This window comes from Anolis sagrei, chromosome 5 (genome assembly GCF_037176765.1).
Source record: "Anolis sagrei isolate rAnoSag1 chromosome 5, rAnoSag1.mat, whole genome shotgun sequence".
Lineage (NCBI taxonomy): Eukaryota > Metazoa > Chordata > Lepidosauria > Squamata > Dactyloidae > Anolis > Anolis sagrei.
The window spans coordinates 14,876,132-14,896,941 of NC_090025.1; the positions used below are offsets into that span (position 1 = coordinate 14,876,132).

Sequence of the window (20,810 nt, forward strand, 5' to 3'; positions counted from 1 at the left end):
TAAAAGAAAATAACAGGAAACAATGGCCTAATGTCATTTCTCAAGCAAATCAGTTTATCATCCTCCCCTCTGAGTAAGCTTTTTGTGACGATAGAATGAATAATCCTGCCACAAACTTTAAAGAAGAAAGTTGATAAATACATTTGTTGTGACAAATACAGAATAAGTGTTCATCAGGAGAAATGTCAGGAGAGAATGCTTCTGGAACATGGCCATACAGCCTGGAAAACTCACAGCAACCCGGATTAAGGGTTCATCTACCTTATTGAATTAATGTAGTTTTACACCAGATGCCATGGCTCATTTGCTATGGATCCATGGGAGTTGTTGTTTCATAAGGCTTTTTAGCCTTCTCTGTTGAAAAGTGCTGGTGCTTCAGCAAACTACAAACCCCATTATTCCTTAGCATTGAGCCATAGCAGTTCAAATGGTGTCAAATTGCATTAATTCTATATTGGAGACCCTGGTGGCACAATGGGTTAAACCCTTGTGCTGGCAGGATTGCTGACTGAAAGGTCAGCAGTTTGAATCTGAGGAGCAGGGTGAGCTCCCATCTGTCAGCTCCAGCTTTCCATATGGGGACATTATTTATTTATTTAAAACTTTTATATCCCGATCTTCTCAACCTCCGTAGAGGGACTCATTAGAGAAGCCTCCCACAGGATGGTAAAACATTCTGGCATCTCATGGGCAACGTCTTTGCTGATGGCCAATTCTCTCACACCAGACGTGACTTGCAGTTTCTCAAGACACTCCTGACATGAAAAAAAAACTATATTGTAGATGCACTCCTTGAGGCACACATATCACTTCATGACTCCTTCTTATGCTAACTGTGATTTGTAGTTCGTTGAGGTACTTCGAGTTCTCTGTTAGAGAGCTGTAGTCTACTCCCTCAAACTATAGCACTAAATGATCTCTAGCAGGGAATTTCGAGCTCCCTTCTACACTGCTATATAATCCAGACTATAAAATCAGATAATACAGATTATCTGCTTTGAACTGGATTATCTGAGTCTACACTGCCATATAATCCAGTTCAAAGCAGATAATCTGGATTTTATATGGAAGTGGAGAAAGGGCCAAAGTTCACTGCCAAGTACAAATCGTAGGAACCAATAGGATGGGGTCATGATAAAGGGTCTGGAGAACAAGCCTTATGAGGAGTGGCTTAAGGAGCTGGGCATGTTTAGCCTGAAGAAGAGAAGGCTGAGAGGGAATATGATAGCCATGTATGAATATGTGAGAGGAAGCCACAGGGAGGAGGGAGCAAGCTTGTTTTCTGCTTCCCTGTAGACTAGGACACGGAACAATGGCTTCAAACTACAAGAAAGGAGATTCCATCTGAACATGAGGAAGAACTTCCTGACTGTGAGAGTCGTTCAGCAGTGGAACTCTCTGCCCCGGAGTGTGGTGGAGGCTCCTTCTTTGGAAGCTTTTAAACAGAGGCTGGATGGCCATCTGTCAGGGGTGATTTGAATGCAATATTCCTGCTTCTTGGCAGTGGGTTGGACTGGATGGCCTATGTGGTCTCTTCCAACTCTTTGATTCTATTATTCTATGATAGTTAAAATCGTATTGAAAGTGTTATAACTTTGTGGTGCAGATACAACCTTAGGACCATTCTTACTTAAGGTGGACCTCCTGAACACAGTGGAACATAAGTTCATCATGACTCATGTATTGGCTTGAGTTGGCTTTAAGACAGTATGACTAAATGGATCTAGCCTAGTAATTTAAATACTGTATGTGCATAGCCAAAGTCATTAAGGGTATTCTGATTGTAAAGCTTGGGTTGTATTTGGAAGGCGGCAGGATCGCTGCTGTAATTTGCTGCCTTGTAGGCTCTCTGGAGCACTGCCTTTCTTGGAGCCAAATAGGATTGTTATATGAAACCAACTCCCCGTCCACAGGCTGCTCTGGCGTGATGTGCACCTTAATTCCAGGGAATTAAACGGCATGTTCCCCCAGATTTATTTAGCGATTACCTTCCGTTTGATTTATTCATACCTCTCTACCAACATTAATTTGTCAAGGTTTCTTGTGTGTTCAGTTCCTTTTCGGCATCTGTCTCTCCTGAGAGTGAAGTGCCTCTCTTTGCACTAGGCAGGGATCCAAGAATGGGGTCCTTTCATTGCAGGCAAAGAATCGGTAATTACTTCAAGTCATTCTCTGTGACATGGTTTAAACCAGCCTGGAGGGCCTTACATTTCCCCGTAATCTTAGGGGGGGGGGGGGGAAATAGAAGGAGGAGCTGGAACCGTGTCAGCTCAAAGACTGGATTTGACAAAGGATGGCTCAAAAGATGTTGTCTTTTCCCTCCCATCCAACCTGTTTGCATGACTTTTATTGTTATTTCTTTGCAAATCCTGCCTACAGCAGAGCTCAATTTCATTGACTTAATATATTGGAGCCCCCGGTGGCGCAGTGGGTTAAACCCCTGTGCCAGCAGGACTGAAGATCGACAGGTCGCAGGTTTGAATCCGGGGAGAGGTGGATGAGCTCCCTCTGTCAGCTCCAGCTCCAGCTGGCGCACTCAAGGGCCAGGGTTTCCCAGTTCTCAGTGTCTATGCCAGAGTTTTCAAGGTTGGCTTTGAGCCCATCTTTAAATCTCTTTTCCTGCCCACCAACATTGCATTTTCTATTGTTGAGTTTGAAGTAGAGCAACTGCTTTGGGAGTCGGTGATCAGGCATTTGGACAACGTGGCCGGTCCAGTGGAGTTTATGGCAGAGGACCATTGCTTCAGTGCTGGTGGTCCTTGTTTCTTCCAGCACACTGATATTTGTCCGTTTGTCTTCCCAAGAAATTTGCAAGATTTTTTGGAGGCAATGGTGATGGAATCATTCTAGGAGTTGCATGTGACATCTGTAGATAGTCCACGGCTTGTAGGCGTATAGCAGGGTTGGGAAATTCTCATGGTGGTCTGTGAAAAGGCCTTACTGATACATTATTTAGACTGTTATGTTTATTCATATAATGATCTGATCACCATGCTCAATATATCTCATATGCATGGGGGTATTGGGGTAACGATACAAAAGGTTTGCTAGGGTAGACCCTCTTTCACTCAGACTCAGCCCCCCCAATCAAACTCAGCCCCCCCCCCCCCCGAATCAAAATCCTGGCTACAGGCCTGACTGCATAGCTATCAGCCTCCTCCCAGTAGACTCAAATCAAGGAAAAGCTTCATTAGAATTACCACTCCTCAATGTTTCCCCAGAAACAGCAGGAATATCCTCTGAGCAGCTAAACCAGAAAATCTCAAATTGATGCCCCCCTCCATGAGGGTCTTCCACCAGGGGGAAACCAAGAATGGGCAACTTGGAAGTATCTGAACAGACTCAGACGTGGATTGGGCAGATCAAAAGACAACCTGGGAAAATGGCATTACCTAAAAGAATCCCACACCTTGTGTGACTGTGGAGCAGAACAAACAACTCTGCATCTGTACGCTTGTCCACAATGCCCTGCCTCATGCACAGAGGAAGAATTGTTTAAAGATACAGACAGTGTGGTTGCTGTTGTGCGGTTTGATCAAAAATATGTAGCTGCTTGTGGTCCTTCTATTTTTATCAGTTTTATACTTATGTATGCAATGCTTTTGACACAAAATCAATCAATCAATCAATCAATCAATCAATCAAAAGTGATGACAATTGTTGTTCAATAACGTCTGAGGACCCAATTTGGGTAAAAACTAAAGAGCACTGACCACAGAGGACCACAGATGGTCCTCTGTCATTACAGATTCTCTGTCCATGGATTCAAAGGCCCTTTGAAGGCAACCGTAAGGCTGATGTGGCCCTCGATGAAAATGAGTTTTAGACCCCTGTTTTAGAGTATCTAGGCCACTTTATATGACCCAGATAGATGCAGAGAAATTAGATTGCCATAAACTTTGTCAAAAACAATCTTATTATTTAGCCTTTTCATCTTCAAGATTGTGGTCTTGGTTTCTGGAGAGCTAGAACAATGAAAATAGTGCTTTTATTGAATGGAAATGCAGAGGTAAATTTATGTGGTCCTTAAGGTAGACCAATGCAATGGAGCACTGAATTGTGGTGTTTGAATTTTCACACGCAGTCGCAGCCTTTAAGATATTCAAATCTGACCAAACAACTCCAGTATTACAGTTCTTCACATTGTCAGTCTTCTAATTTTAATGCCAGAAAGGGAGACACTCCAAATTACCTAAGTAAGACTTGGCAAATGAATAGAGAAGGAGAAAGACTGAATGATGATTTTCCTCCATTCCTTTTCTACCTTTGGTTGAGGTTTTACGGTCAAGTTAAGCCCTCGGTTTTACTGCGTGGTAATAATGTAACATAAAAATTGTTATTACTCATTATAGAAGTGATCAAAGGCAAATGATGATATACACGTACCTCAGAAGAAAGGGAAGGAGCTTTCAAATTATTTCCCAAATGGAATATGCATATGCATTTGTACAAAAATATTTAGTATAGGCATCTCATTCAAATGGCAATATAGGCCACTGCGGTCTCATCTGGCATCAGAATGAAAAGCTCTGTGGTTTAGCTTTAAGAGTGAAACCTCCAAAGTGCTGCTGCTTCTCCAACATTTTGATAGCAAGCTTATTGTAGTAAAGGACCTCCAGTAACAATTATATTTTGTATTGAAAAATGATCAGACATTTCTTACAGTGATAAAGTGCACACCAGTTCTTGCTGCATTTCCTTTTAAAAAATAAGTTTGATAGGTCTGTTTCTGCAAAGCAGAGTGATCCCAAGGCTGTGTGTAAAAGTTTACAATCAGACTCCTGTAGCAATAAAAATGAACTTTGTGACCCATGTCAATTATGGAAACAAAAGCAATAATTCACATTATATGAGGGAATGGCTGTCTCTTGCCACAGGAATTCTTACTTAGCTATGTTGCTGGCTTGCAAAGTTTATGTTCTTTGTGTGTGTGTGTGTGTGTGTGTGTGTGTTTTGTAGTTCAACCTGTGCTTGTGTCTGATGTCAATGAGGTTGAGGGTTCTTCTGGTCCTGTGTCTGTTGTCAATGAGGATAAGGGTTTTGCTGTGCCTGAGTTGAGCTCAGGAGAGAGGCCCAAGCTGTCGGATGAACGGAGTGTTTCTCCTGCAGATGCACAAGGTCAAATTCCTGAGAACGGGCCACAGCAGTCTTTCTCTGAGCTTGATTTCTCAGGTGCAGAATTTAATGAGGATGAACTAGACTTTTGTAAATGGAGGCATAGTTCTTAGGCTAAATGAAGGTCAATTCGTCTGCAAGAGAAAAGAGATAAGAAAGCCTTATCTGGTTGTAAGGGCAAGCAAAATGCTTTCCTTTCGTTTCAGGGGCCAAGAAAGGCTTTTTATTGATACCAGGGAAAGTTTCACTTTAGTCTCATCAATATTGTTACTTCATGACAGTCTTGTTTTTCCAAGTGGGCTTCTACTTTCATGTTTCAAGTTTTGCCAAGTTCCTGTTTTGTTAATTGGATTTTCATGCTGTCTTGTTCTATGGATTCTGTACTTGGACCTTGTGTTTTTGTCTTGTTACCTGGAAGTTTATGGACTGACTTTTATCTTGGAATAACATTGCTTTGAACTATACTGTTTTTACCATTTTTATTGCTTTGCTCACATATATCCTTCAATAAACTGTTTGCTGATTTTACTACACTGGTATGGTGTTTAAAGACAGAGGTGTTCCTGTTCTGGCATACAACAGTGTGTGTCAGAAGCGACTTGAGAAACTGCAAGTTGCTTCTGGTGTGAGGGAATTGGCCGTCTGCAAGGATGCTGCCCAGGGGACACCTGGATGTGTTGCCCTCCTGTGGGAGGCTTCTCTGATGTCCCCACATCAAAAGCTGGAACTGACAGATGGGAGCTCACCCCATCTTGCATATTTGAACCGCCAACCTTTCAGTCAGCAATCCTGCTGGCACAATGGTTCAACACATTGTGCCATCAGGGGCTCCTGTTTGTGTTCTGTAAGCTTGGTATACAAACCTTTCATCATATTTGCAACCATAAGGACTGGAGCCATATGTAAATATATTTTGGACCATACCTAAAATTTATGCTTCTTTTCATAAGTGAGTTGGAAAGGGTAGATTCTTTAGAAGAATCACAAACTGTAAACACACCTGTTTATGTCATAATGTATTTCCTATTACGGTTATATCCTTTCTTCAAGTGAGCTCAAGACAATGTGTTTGGCTTCCTTTCCTTTTTTAAAATCAATGCAACACTTTTGTTAGGAAGGTCAGACCAAGGCTGGGTTAACACTATAGATTTGTAGTTTGCTGAGGCACCAGCACCTTGTAAAACTACAGCTTCTATTATTCTATAGCACTGAGACTTGGCAGTTACAGTGGTATCAAAATGCATTAGTTCTATAGTGCAGATGCACCCTTGTTCTCCGTTCTCTATTCTATCAGCAGCTCATATATCCACTTCTGCGATTCTCTGCATCCCTTTGGGGTTTTCAATGATCCTGCCAATTGCTTGGTATTGTCAGCTAATTGAAGTAGAAGTGCAGAAACAGAGAGGAAAGCCACATTATGATGCTGCCAAGTCTTTTTTGCTTGGCAAGAGAGCAGGGCAAAGCGGCTGGTAATTGTACTAGAAGTTATAATTGCTCTGCATTGCCTTGAGCTTTTCACAAAGCAAGTCCGGTATCCTTCATCTGAAGACATATGATACCGGCTTTTCTTTGAGGCTTTCTGATGGAGAGCTGCACTTGAAGCAAGTCCAATTGCTCCGCGAAAGGAGGATGCGGCTTCAGTATCTCCTCTGCGTGCGTGCCATTGAATGCTGAAGTGGATAACATAGGCCTAAGTATTTTGTCAATATGTCATTCCCCGCCAAACTGGCAGCTCATTTCCCCTTGGTTTGGCACAGCACATTGTTGCTATTTCCCTGGAGTGAAGATGCCACCATCACATGCCAGTCATGGCCTGGGGCCAGACCACATTCAGGGATACAGACACAAGCTGACAGGCTGATGGCAACCTAAAGTAGCATAATTTCCAGGACACTCTGACCTCCCCTCCTCCACCCCCCAAAAAGTTGGACTTGGACAAATTAGTAGCACTGAAGTCATGTTGCTGAATTGAGACAAGCAGGAGGAGATGGTAAGAAAAAGCCTTCATGATTCACAGCAGTAGTCCGTCAAATATTGTCTGGACCCTGCTGGTGACTCCTGATTATGCGTGCTTGTAGTTTTTTGTGCCTGGATCCTGCTGTCAATGTTGTTTACTAACTAGGGGAATAGGGTAAGGGTAGAGCTATAGTTGCATTTCTGCAGCTGAGAGAAGAAAGCAGGGTTCACCCTCCTAGATCTTCGGTGTGTTGCTAGAAATCCTGATGAGTGATCTTGGTTCCCTCCAAGCTTCTCACTTTCCCGTTGTAGTAAATGGTTATGAAGGTAGGTCCAACTTCTTACTGTCATGAAGTTCTTCCTAATGTTTAGGTGGAATCATTTTTCCTGCAGTTTAAATCAATTTCTCCATGTCCAAGTCTCTATAGCAGCAGAAAACAAGTTTGCACCACCTTGAACATCCTTTTAAATATTTAAACATGTCCCCTCTTCATCCTCTCTGTCAACAGGTGAAACATTCCCAGCTCCCTAAGATGTTACTCACAGAGCTTGGCTTTTAGATCTTTTACCATTTTGGCCATCTTTCTAAGGACATCATCCAGCTTGTCAATATCCATTTTGAATTGTGTGGTACCCAGAACTGTGCACAGTATTCCAAGTGAGGTTTAGCCAAAACAGAAAAGAATGATACCATGACTTCCCCATTGATTCAGCCTTGTATACCTTTTTATCCCATACTATTGACACATTTCAAGTTGTCATCTACTAAGAGTTCTAGTTGTCAAGCAAAGTGAGACATAGTATGACTTCCACAACCACAGGACCAGTGTCTGAAGTTTCTTTTACCAATGTCCTTTCCAGGTATTCTATTATAAGCTTCTATTGGAAGTTAGATTTGAGATGGAAGATCTAGTTGGAGGGGTCCTTTTGAGATATTTCCTAGGTTCTCTGGTATGACTGTATGGTGTGCTTTTACTGGAAGTGATTTCTTCAGTAGGCTTTGCATGTGAAATCCTAGAATGTATACTCAGTGGAGGTGGAGGTTTGTTGCATCATGCAAGGAATCATAGAATCATAGAATCAAAGAGTTGGAAGAGACCTCATGGGCCATCCAGTCCAACCCTCTGCCAAGAAGCAGGAATATTGCATTCAAATCACCCCTGACAGATGGCCATCCAACCTCTGTTTAAAAGCTTCCAAAGAAGGAGCCTCCGCCACACTCCGGGGCAGAGAGTTCCACTGCTGAACGGCTCTCACAGTCAGGAAGTTCTTCCTCATGTTCAGATGGAATCTCCTTTCTTGTAGTTTGAAGCCATTGTTCCTTGTCCTAATCTCCAAGGAAGCAGTAAACAAGCTTGCTCCCTCCTCCCTGTGGCTTCCTCTCACATATTTATACATGGCTATCATATCTCTTCTCATCGTTCTCTTCTTCAGGCTAAACATGACTAGCTCCTTAAGCCGCTCCTCATAGGGCTTGTTCTCCAGACTCTTGATCATTTTAGTCAACCTCCTCTGGACACATTCCAGAGCAACTTCTCTAGCTGTCCTTCCTCCGCGCAAAAGCCATAAGATGCATGAAGCTGATTGGTCGGGCAATGCCCAGGGAGAATGCTGAGCCTGGAACTTTTGGATACTGTTACATTTTTGTTCAGGCTCGAGCTATGCAAGTGCAAAGAGAGACAGTTTGAAGAGAGAAGCAGAGAGAAACAGAGTTTGGAGTGTGCTCTTGCTTCATGAGCTGCTGAAGGAGTTTATCCACATGTACAAAGAAAAACTATTTTAAATCTATCATAAAAGAACATTATGAGAGTTGCAACTGATCACATTGTACACATGTTGTTCTGAACAACGCAGAGTAAATGACTTGTTCTTTATTGTTCACTTGTGTGGCATATTTTCTTTCTCTGGCAAGGCAGTGTGTGGGCTGATCAAATATGAACTACATGTGGTTTATTTTACATTATTCCACAAGGTTGTACTGCTTAAGTAAAAACACACAAAACATTCAAAATTCAGCATGAACATAGTATTAAATTGTCCATGAAATGAAAACCATTTAAAACTTTGACAGCATACAATAAAATTGGCACAGCTAAATAAAACAGAAAGATACTTACATGTAAGATTATTGCTTTGTCATATAACCTTTCATACACCATCAGTTTCCTAGAAGTATCTAGCGAGACACGTGATGCTGGGCAAGATGGACTATGGTCCAGTCCCTTAGGATTCTGCTTATATTTTTCAGTTTGAAAAGTGAACATGGAGGAGTTGTGGGCCTTTTGAAAGGCACATGTCTCCAGGACTACACTCTATCCCTCCTTCTATTAGGTATTACTCCTAGTGTTCAGTGGCAAGGTCTTGGAGAAAAGTGAAGATTCTTGTATCCACCCATTGACGAGGAAGCTAATAGATTTCAATACAAAAGCTTAATAATGCAAACGAAAGGTTGAGCATCTCATTTCCTCTTCATTGCCACAACAGCAGGAATTATTCACAAAGCATCTTTCAACTTGAAAATTGATTTCCCCTCTTTTTGCCCATTCAGTGAAATAGATCATTGATGTGGCAGAACTATAGCTGAGTGACTCGTTCAAAGAGTGGCTTGCTGAGCCAAATTTTGCATATGTATATATACACACATGGCAGTCGAGAACTTTGCTATCAAGCTGTGAAATAATAACATTTTTTGTTTGGAAGGGGAACCTACCCTTGTGAAGAATGGTTTCTTTGCTCTTGATGTATAGAGGCAATAGCTTCAGGTAACAGGTTTTAGGAGGTAGCGCAAAAGTGTTAGAACACTGTGTTGCGTGCTAAGAAACTATAGAGAACCTATGGCTTTCAGGTCTGGTAAAAGATAATATCATATTGCTAATGCTGAAGAAAGATTGAATACCAGTCCAAATGCTTTTTTGCAAATGGAATGGGTGAGGAGAGAACAACTGTTGTCTTATTCTTTGCCTCAGGGGAAAACATATCTTGGTCCAGCTTGATTGTTTTTAATCACAAGAGGAGAAAAGTGTGATGAGAGCATGCTTGTTCCTTCTATTTATGGCACCTGCTTCAGCCAGCTTCCCTTGATCTAGTGTTCCAAAATGAAATGTTTTTAATTAACCAATCTCAATTACATCTGGCAACTGGAAATCTGACAAAGGTCAGAGAACGAAGAAATCCACTGTTGACATTTCTATTTGCTAGTGGTGTACATAGCAGGGATTTGTGTACTGTAAGGTGGCATACACAGGATGAGGCTTTCATTGCTCTTTATGATTAGAAAGCTTTGTCTGCTTACTTTAGTGGACTCCAAATACCACATATGTTAACATATTAGTATCAACATATGGATATCATCATCATCATCATCACCACCACCATCATCATAATCAAACAGAAGAAGGGCCTGCCTTGTGGAAGTGTGCTAGCTCCATCAATGTTTAACATTTACACAAATGAACAGCCACTGCCAGAAGGGACAGAGAGTTTCATCTATGCTGACGATTGTGCCATCACTGCGCAAGGAAGGAGCTTTGAAGTGGTTGAACAGAAGCTCTCCAAAGCTTGAGGTGTTCTCACTGCCTATTACAGGGAAACCAGCTGATTCCTAATCCATCTAAAACACAGAGGTGTGCTTTCCATCTTAAGAACAGACAAGCATCTGGAGCTCTGAGGATTACCTGGGAAGGAATACCATTGGAGCATTGCAGCGCACCCAAATACCTGGGAGTTGCCCTGGACTGTGCTCTGACCTACAGGAAGCACTTCCTGAATATCAAGCAAAAAGTGGGTGCTGGAAACAATATCACACGAAAGCTGACTGGCACAACCTGGAGATCACAACCAGATACAGTGAAGACATCTGCCCTTGCGCTTTGCTACTCTACTACTGAGTACGCAAGACCAGTGTGCAATACATCTCACCATGCTAAAACAGTGGATGTGGTTCTTAATTAAACATGCTGCATTATCACAGGATGTCTACGTCCTACACCACTGGAGAAATTATATTGTTTAGCCGGTATTGCACCACTTGACATCTGCTGGGAAGTAGCAGCCAGCAATGAAAGGAGTAATGCAGTGACATCTCCGGCCCAGCCCCTGTTCAGATATCAGCCAGCACACCAATGCTTTAAATCAAGAAATAGTTTTCTAACCCACCTTACTCTGCTTCCCCATCATCTTTATATTGAAAGAGATATCCTCAAGCAGATGTCCTGTGTCCATTTTGCTGCATATTCCAAGAGATAATCTCGAGTTACATTTTAGGCACTGGATGAATGCTTTTACAAAGTCCCATGAAACACTTAGAAAACAGCTGTCACATGCCTCACATGTCCAATATAGTTAGTCATGCTATCTCAATATCAAAAGCTCTTGCAACCATCCATGGAAATTCCTGTTCTTCTCAATATTTCTGTGTCTACAATTGTTTGCTTTGCTTTGACTGATGGCAATAACCATCTGGAGATCTAGCATGATGTAGTGATTCAGGTGGTGGACTCTAGCTCTGGAGACTAGTCAGGGAAATCTAATGTCACATTCTTTCATCCCCAGAGGAAAGGAAAGCAACCCAACTCTGGACAAGAAAATCCCATGTTAGGGTCATCTTAAGGTTGCCATAAGTTTAAGTGACTTAAAGACACACAGCAACAATAGCGGTCTGCTAGTGGGTAACAGTATATTACAGAATACACCTTGAATGGCTGCTAGTGTCCCTGCCCTGAAATGGTTTTGTTCCCTTCACAAATTTGCCAGCAATCATCTTGTTAGTAAGATGGTTGGCTGGTTTTGCCATCTGATGTTTTGGGCCCATGACCTTCTATTTTCTACTTGCAGGCTATGTTCTCTTTCCAGAGTTTGGGAATTGATCCTTCCTGGACTATAGTATGGCCAACTGTCTCAAGATTCTGGCATGTTTGTACCTAAAAAGTAGAAAAATATCCAATCTCTTTTTTTTCTGATTCCACTTTTTTGCTTTTTCTCTGCCTTACCCAACAGTCCCAAAATTATCCATCTATTTATTGTTGTATGCCTTAAAGTCATTTCAACCCTAATCCAGACTTACTACAGTGCCCTTTCTAGATATCTCTAGGTCATAGAATCATAGAGTTGGAAGAGACCTTGTGAGCCATCCAGTCCACCCCCTGCCAAGAAGCAGGAAAATCACATTCAAAGCACCCCTAACAGATGGCCATCCAGCCTCTATTTAAAAGCCTCCACACTCCAGGCCAGAGAGTTCCACTACTGAACAGCTCTCACAGTCAGGAAGTTCTGCCAAATATTCAGGTGGAATCTCCTTTCCTGTAGTTTGAAGCCATTGTTCTGTGTCCTAGTCTCCAGGGCAGAAGAAAACAAGCTTGCTCCTCCTCCCTATGACTTCCCCTTACATATTTATAAATGGCTATCATGTCTCCTTTCAGCCTTCTCTTCAGGCTAAAAACATGTCCAGCTCTTTAAGTCTCTCCTCATAGGGCTTGTTCCCCAGAACCTTGATCATTTGAGTCACCCTCCTCTGGACAGATTCCAGCTTGTCAACATCTCCTTTCAATTGGGTGCCCAGAATTGGACACAGTATTCCAGGTGTGGTCTGACCAAGGCAGAATAGAAGATCCTACAGAATTACTGTGAGACCAACTTCCATCACAGTGGAGGACTTAAAGATTCCTAGAGATAACATTTTAAATCGATTACATGAATTTGCAAATGTCAACGCTGAAAATGTGGAGAGCCCAACAAAGCAAGAGCATCTCTGAAGGCCCCACCTGCCTGCATTAAGCAATCGCGAGCACACATTCTTGCCTAAGAACATAATACATATCTGAAAGGATCCCACCAATACACTCCTTGTTCTGAGTGCTTTGTGAGAATCCTATTAATCTGTAGACATTGAGCGGTCTGCCGGAAATCAGTCCAGGACCACCCATCATTGCAAGAAACAGACACACGCCTTCGAGGTAATGCGCTCATTAATCTGAGGCAGGCTGCAAGATGCTGAGGAGCAACTTCCCAACCTGTCTTAAGTTTGTATCCAACTCACTTCTTCTCAGGCAGATTTCCCACCCTGTTCTTTGCTTCTGGGATGAGCAAGCAATAGGGTGAAATTTGCAGTTATGCAGAAACCAAATACCACTCTTTCAAAGAAGGCAGGTATGTGGGGCCTCAAAGCTTGCTGCGGTGCCAGGTATCTTCTAAGCAAGCTGTGCCTGGCACAGAAAGGCTTCTACCCCCCCCCCCCTCCTTTCTTCCTAAGGAGCAGGAATGGGATTAAATACAGCACAAGAGTTAGGCAGAGCTTGACACTCATATAACTTGGCCTGAATTGATTCTGCAACTGTGCAGTAAATCAGACCCAGGCAGGCGGTTTTCTCAGCACAGTCCTTGCTACCGCTGCTGCATCCCTGCGGTGGGCCAGTTATGTTATCGCAGCGAGAGTGATGGCTTCTCCCTGGGATCATTTATACCTTGAACTCCAGGGCTGTAAATTTTTACTGATTGCTGGTAGTACTTAGGTTTAATATTCTCATCAGCTTTATTATAGAGGACTGGATTCCTTATTCTCTTCCTCCCAAAAGGAAAGAAGCCTCCCTTCTTCTGTAGCTGTTGACTGTGTCCCAAAAGGGGATGTGAGACATGGGGAAATGCCTCTACTTGCAAATGGGTGTTGTGCTTCAAGAAGTTAATGCTAGCATAGGGTTGACCGATGCAAAATAGAACAGGGTTCATGTCAATTTAATGAATAGTAGAGTATTTTTTTCTTCTAGTAAGTATCACTCTATGCCAGTGTTTATCAACCTTCCTAATGCCACGACCCCTTCATACATGTTGTGGTGACCCCCAACCATAAAATTATTTTTGTTGCTACTTCATAACTGTAATTTCACTACTGTTACCAATCATAATCTAAATGTCTGATATGCAGGATGTATTTTCATTCACTGGACCAAATTTGGCACAAATACCCAATACGCCCACATTTGAATTCTGGTGAGGTTGGGGGGGGGGGGGGGAGGGGGATTGATTTTGTCATTTTGGAGTTGTAGTTGCTGGGATTTATACTTTACCTACAATCAAAGAGCATTCTGGACTCCACCAATGATGGAATTGAACCAAACTTGGCACACAGGACTCCCATGACCGACAGAAAATACTGGAAGGGTTTGGTGGGTATTGACTTTTAATTTTGGAGTTATAGTTCACCTACATCCAGAGAGCGCTGTGGACTCAAATAATGATGGATCTGTACCAAACTTGGCATAAATACTCAATATGCCCAAATGTGAACACTGGTGGAGTTTGAGGAAAATAGACTTTGATATTTGGGAGTTGTAGTTGCTGGGATTTATAGTTCACCTACAATCAAAGAGCATTCTGAACCCCACCAGTGGGGTAATTTGGCCAAACTTCCCACACAAAACCCTCATAACCAACAGAAAATAGTGTGTGTTCTGATGGTCCTTGGCATTCCCTCTGAACCCCTCTTGCAAGCCCTCCAGCGGTCCCGACCCCCAGGTTGAGAAACCCTTCTATATGCTCTTCTACAAGAATGGACATCATGTTGCTCCTTCAGTTTATGATAAACTCCGGTTGTATGGCTGGCTTTGTCTAGTAAGGTTGCCAGGTGCAGAAGACAGTAGGAAGCCAGCATCTTTAATACCTGAGGAATAGAAAGACATAGCTATAGTAGTCTGGATCAATATGCAAAGGGATCTTTGAGACTTATACACACACACACACACACACACACACAGCAATTTGTAAAGGCAATAATCTCTCCATATGACTTATATCATTATATACATAAACTTAAATTGATTTCCCCACACCCTCCCCCAGTGAAAAACAATAATCAAAATGAGAATAAAATATTAAGATGGACCTCCCACCTCAAAGACACAGTGAAAATAATATTATAACTCTACTAATCTATCATTTCAGACAGTTTCCTCATTCTACTTTACTGTCTTAATTTCTTATTCAGTCTTCAAAACCCGCCAGCATTTTGACATTTTCTTTCTTTCTTTGCAAATGATATCAATGGTTTCCATTCTTTTAAAAAGTTATAAGTTGACTTCATTAACAAGCAAGATGATTTCTCCATTTCTGCACATTTTAAAACTTTTGTAAACCAGTTTTATGTTAGGGATAGTTTAGGGCAAGACTGCATTCCAGATGGACAATCTCAACCAGGAAGGTCATGAGCCTGTAAGACCTGAGTTGGGCTGTTGACTTGGAAGCCTCTTATTCATGGGGTCCCTATAAGTCAAAGCCAGCTTGAAGGCAGTTATCAACAAGGGAAGTAATGGTATGCAAACGTATCTAAGATCTAGTGTCACCTCTTAAAATGAAAGCAAATTTGTTTAGCTATCTGATTTGGTGGACTGGTTTTTTGTCTCCCTTGTGTCAGGAATTGTACCATTTTATGCCCATGGTCTACAACTCCTCAGAGACTAGTAGTCGCTGGCTTATTGACTGGTATAAGCCCTTGGATACTATTTTGAATAGTGTTAGTTAAAAGCACACAAATGTTTTGTGAGTTCATTACTGTTTACACTAACACATGACTGGAGATCTTCACTCCAAATCTCAACATGATGCTCCACATGAGGTTGCAAAAGTAAGCTTACCACCAGTGGGGGAATGGGGATTGGGCTTGAACCAATACTACATTACACATAGTTAGCCCAATAGTATTTACACAGAAGGGATTTAGTGTAAATTGTGCAATTTAATGGGAGCAGATTCCTTCTTCCTTACAGCTATGCTTCATTGTGGTCAAAGCAAGCTTTACAACAAAAGAAAAAAGAGAGAAAATTATAGGTTTTATATGATTTAATGTTGATCTCCATATTTTGGTTGCCTCATTATGGGTGACCATGGAAGAATGAGGCAGAAATTTCAGGATGTATGATTGACTCCCATCTGGTCTTGGAAGTTAAGCAGGGCCAGTTCTGGTTGGTACTTGGATGGAAGACTACCAATGAATATCAGGTGCTGTAGGTTATATTTCAAGGGAAGGCACTGGCAAAACAATTTCTGAGTTTTCCCTGTGTAAGAAAACCCATTATTTGGAGGCACACACATACACATGATTGGTTCACATTTAGTTATTGTACACTGTAGGGATGCTCCTGGTGGCGCAGTGGGTTAAAGCACTGAGCTGCTGAGCTTGTTGATCGAAAGGTCGCAGGTTCGATTCCGGGGAGCGGCGTGAGCTTCCGCGGTCAGCCCTAGCTTCTGCCAACCTAGCAGTTCGAAAACATGCAAATGTGAGTAGATCAATAGGTACCGCTCCGGCGGGAAGGTAACAGTGCTCCATGCAGTCATGCTGGCCACATGACCTTGGAGGTGTCTACGGACAATGCTGGCTCTTCGGCTTAGAAATGGAGATGAGCACCACACCCCAGAGTCAGACATGACTGGACTTAGTGTCAGGGGACTACCTTTACCTTTACCTAGGGATGCTCATCTGTGAATGTACCATGATGGAAGAGCATTGACTGCAACACTTGGCAGCCCAAAGTGACATAACAACAACAACAACAAAAGAGTGAATACCATAAAAATACAATGCAGAGCAGAAGAGAAAACTGGCAAAAAAAGGCTCTCCATGGACAGTTTCTGGGGAAAAATTGAGAACAAAATTAACAAGGGAAAAACATGGATGTGGCTCACAAATGAACTTTATTAAGGCATGTCCACATTTGCAAAGCTTTGAAAAATACTTTTTGACTGCAATTCTCAGCATCTCCAAAACAGCATGGCCACCATGAAACAATGTTTCATCGAATGAATTACTGGATGTCTAATCTCACAAAGGGAATTTATTGCAACAATGAAGCATTGTAACCATTTCATGGTTACAATAAATTTTCTTTGTGAGTTTAGACATCCTATAAATCAGTCACACATGCCAATAAACACTGGATGATAGACAGTCATAATAATTGCTTACTAATAATCGCAGTAAGTACTTTATGCGTAAGCACATCCAACAGCGTGCACACATACACATGAATGCATATAAAATGAGTAGGAATTGTTCAGCCCTTGGGATTGGCATTCTTCATAACTGGCTATGCCTGTCAATTTTAAATTGTGAGTTTTAATCTGCATTTTATCAGTGGTTATTAACTTGTATTTTAACTGTATAATGATGTTGTATGCTGCCTCACAGGGAGAAGCAGGTAATAAAGTGATAATTACTAATAATATTAGTATGTATCTAATGGTCAAATCCACTCATCAGCTGCACATTTTTACTCTGTGCATACACGTTGATCCCTGCATTTCGTAAACATTTCCAGAACTCCATTACTAATATGACCAATACCCTGCATTCTAGTAGTTATAGTCCAGAAAAGTAATGACTGGCAAGTTGTTGTTGAATTACACTGGCACAAGTCAGACTTACTCTCTTGGAACTCACTTTTTGGTTGTAGAGTTGGTTGGCATTCTGTGTAGTGACCAAAATACCCTCAAACCCAGCTTGTATGCTGCACAGCTCTCACAACAAAGCTATTTTTGTGTTGTCATAGAGTCAAGGGTGAGGCAGGGGAACATGCCCAACTATTTTACTATATCTGGACATGTTGAAGGATTATATCTGCCAGGACCTCTTGAGACTTCTAGATTGTTGGAGCATATCAAACTACAGGAAAATAGTAATGCATGTCATAGAATCATTGAGTTGGACAAGAACCCATTCAGGATCACACAATCAAAGCACTCCCAACAAATGGTCATCCATCCTCTGCTTAAAAACTTCCAGAGAAGGAGTCTCCTCCACACTCCCAAACAGCAAATTCCACAAATGGCTCTTAGGTCCTTGCTGATCGCTTTTATATTTGGAAACAATAAAATATTAATGTTTGGGGGAGAGGCTGCATTGCTTGCAAGGTGAATTTGGGGAGGATAGTATTGGGAGAAGTAGTTACAGGGACATAGCTGTGCGATGTTTGTACAGTCGGTTCTTCACATTTGTGGGTTTGACTTTGAAGGATTGTATTATTCATAGATTTGATTAAAATATTCTTTGTAGAAATCTCAAGTCCCTCCAGTGCTGCTTTGAGGTCAACTTCTGCTGGAAGTTGATCCTAGAGTCATGCTGAATTCCATAGAAATTCTTAAGGACTGTGACATGACGGAAATTGAAGAAATGAGACATCCCTAGAAAGGTGTTCTCAGAAATAAAACAATAGGAAATTTTATTATTTATGGTTTTCTCCTTTTGCGGGGCCTTGTTCCCTTAACTCCAATAAATGTGATGGGCTGAATGTATCTCTCTTGTTTTTTTTCCCTTCATGTCAGGGTCGACTTGAGAAACTCCAAGTTGCTTATGGTGTGAGAGAATTGGTCATCTGCAAGGGTGTTGCTCAGGGAATGCCTGGATGTTTTACCATCCTGTGCAAGGCTTCTCTTATATCCCCATATGGGAAGCTGGAGCTGATAGATGGGAACTCACCCTGCCTCCCAGATTTGAACTGCCGATCTTTCAGTCAGCAGTTCTGCTGGCACAAGAGTTTAACCCATTGTGCCACCAGGTCTTCCTTCTCTCTTGATATTTCCAGGCTTTGAGAGAAGTGGTGAAATTGAGACTTTTCACATGCCTTTTCTTTAATCTGCCTGATGGAGTTCTCTTGAAAACTCAACATTTGAGTGAAACAAAACTTTGCCAGAGTTTGTTCATATACTTTCTGTAATCTGGAGATCATAAGGCTGCAAGTCATGCTTGGAATGGAGTTAGGTCAAGTTCTCATCCTCTCAGGAAGGAGAGATATTGCCCAGGTGTTTTTGAAAACAATCCTTTTTTTCATATTTCTGACTTGTTCAAAAAACCAGCAATGCAAAACTTCCAAGGTGAAAACATGAATCATACCAAACACCAAAGAAATTTCTTGGGAATGCAGAAAGAAAAACAGAACTAAAAACATTGTTTTCCCTTGGCTCCCTGAGCAAAAATTACCCATCATATTTTAGCAAATGCTAAAGGATATTTCTTTGCACAACCAATTCGGAAAATTTCCTCCACATCTATCATGCCTCTCATCTATATTCCTACCACAAGACTCCGAATTATTATTTTTTGCCTCTCTCCTATACATAGTAGCTGTTCAACACCCCAGGTAATTTTTCTAGCGCATTAATTTTAATATGAATGGAGCACCACAAATGCCTTTGGAAGGTGTTAATTCCCAGTCTGAATCTATTTAAAGAAGCCGGAGCTGTTTGGGAGAGAAACCCTAATCAGATTGTAGCTACCGGGGCTTAGGTGGATCAATTACTTTACAGCTGGAATTGATTGCTTTTCTTCGCTGGCCCCAGTCTTTTGATTACATGTTTTGGAAGTATGAAATGAATAGCTTTGGACTTAACTGCAAGCATATGGACTAATCATTATATAGCAGATAGATAGATGTTCCTTGCCAAGAGTGCCTATGTCATGTCATTTGAACTTTTCTTCAACTGTCCAGTAATTGCATGCAGCAATGTTAACACTTTATAATACAATTTCCATGCTTATGCTTTGTTTGCAGAACAACACAGTTTGGGAGTCGGACTCATGCCAAGAGTGCCGTTGTCATGGTGATATTGTCCTATGCGAAGCCATCGTTTGTCCAAACCCACGTTGCAACTTCCAGAAGGTAAGACAACAATAACAACATCCATCTTGTTCGTCTAAAATTGAGAACTGGACAGTGTTGAGGGAAAAAGGAAGATATTTAATGTTTTCAGGTTGGTAGGCAGGCAATTTTGCTGCCTGGGCGAAATCAGCAAACCCACTGAACCCAAAACAAGGGGGATGATATCCAAAGCAGAGGTAGAAAAGTCCCAAAAACACCTTTCCCAGGAAGTAGAAATATAGTGGCAATAAAGTCAGTAAGGAACAGTTCCCTGCTCTTTCATGATCCCCAAATCTGCTGTTAGAGTTGGCCAATGTATTCTGCCTAATGATTGGGTTGGCCCTGGGTGTATCTACCCTGTAGAATTAATGCAGTTTGACACCACGTGATGGCTTGCTATGGCTGAATACTTGGAATATCATGAAACTGTAGTTTTACAAGGTCTTTAGCCTTCTCTGCCAAAGAGTGTGGATGCCTCACTAAACTTACGAACCTTGGTCCTTGCAGTTAGTCCTGATGATTGGGGTTTGGCTAATATCATACCCCACTATATAAGAAAGGGAGAAGATCTGATCCAGCAAATTGTAGACCCATTAGTCTACATTATTGTTGTTGTTCATTCGTTAAGTCGTTTCCGACTCTTCGTGACCTCATGGACCAGCCCATTATTATTACATTATTAATCAATTATATTCTACCACCTTTGCAACAAATTAATGGATTGGCTGAATCAAGAACATATTCTATTTGAAGCCCAAGCAGAATTTGGGGCTAAGTGGTCGACCGTTGATAAAGTTTTATGTGAATTTTCCAGACTGTATGGCCATGTTCCAGAAGCATTCTCTCCTCATGTTTCACCCACATCTATGGTAGGCATCATCAGAGCTTGTGAGGTATATTGGAAACTAAGCAAGGGAGGTTTATGTATTTGTGGAAGTTACAGGGTGAGAGAAAGAACTCTTTGTCTGTTGGAGGCAAGTGTGAAAGTTGCAATTAATCACCTTGATTAGCTTTGCAAAGCCTTGCATCTTCAAGGCCTGGCTGATTTCTGCTTTGGGGGAATCCTTTGTTGGGAGGTGTTAGTTGGCCCTGCTTCTGGAACATGGCCATACAGTCCAGAAA

At 41.7% G+C, this 20,810-nt stretch overlaps 1 protein-coding gene across 1 annotated transcript in view; it reads left to right on the plus strand.

Moving 5' to 3' along the window:
* The window catches only part of FRAS1 (Fraser extracellular matrix complex subunit 1), a 447,582-nt gene that overhangs the window by 159,862 nt on the left and 266,910 nt on the right, over positions 1-20,810 (plus strand). Inside the window, exon 3 of the mRNA XM_067468571.1 lies at positions 19,602-19,709. Within this exon, the coding sequence (XP_067324672.1) occupies positions 19,602-19,709 (108 nt within the window). The remainder of the gene's footprint in view (positions 1-19,601; positions 19,710-20,810) is intronic.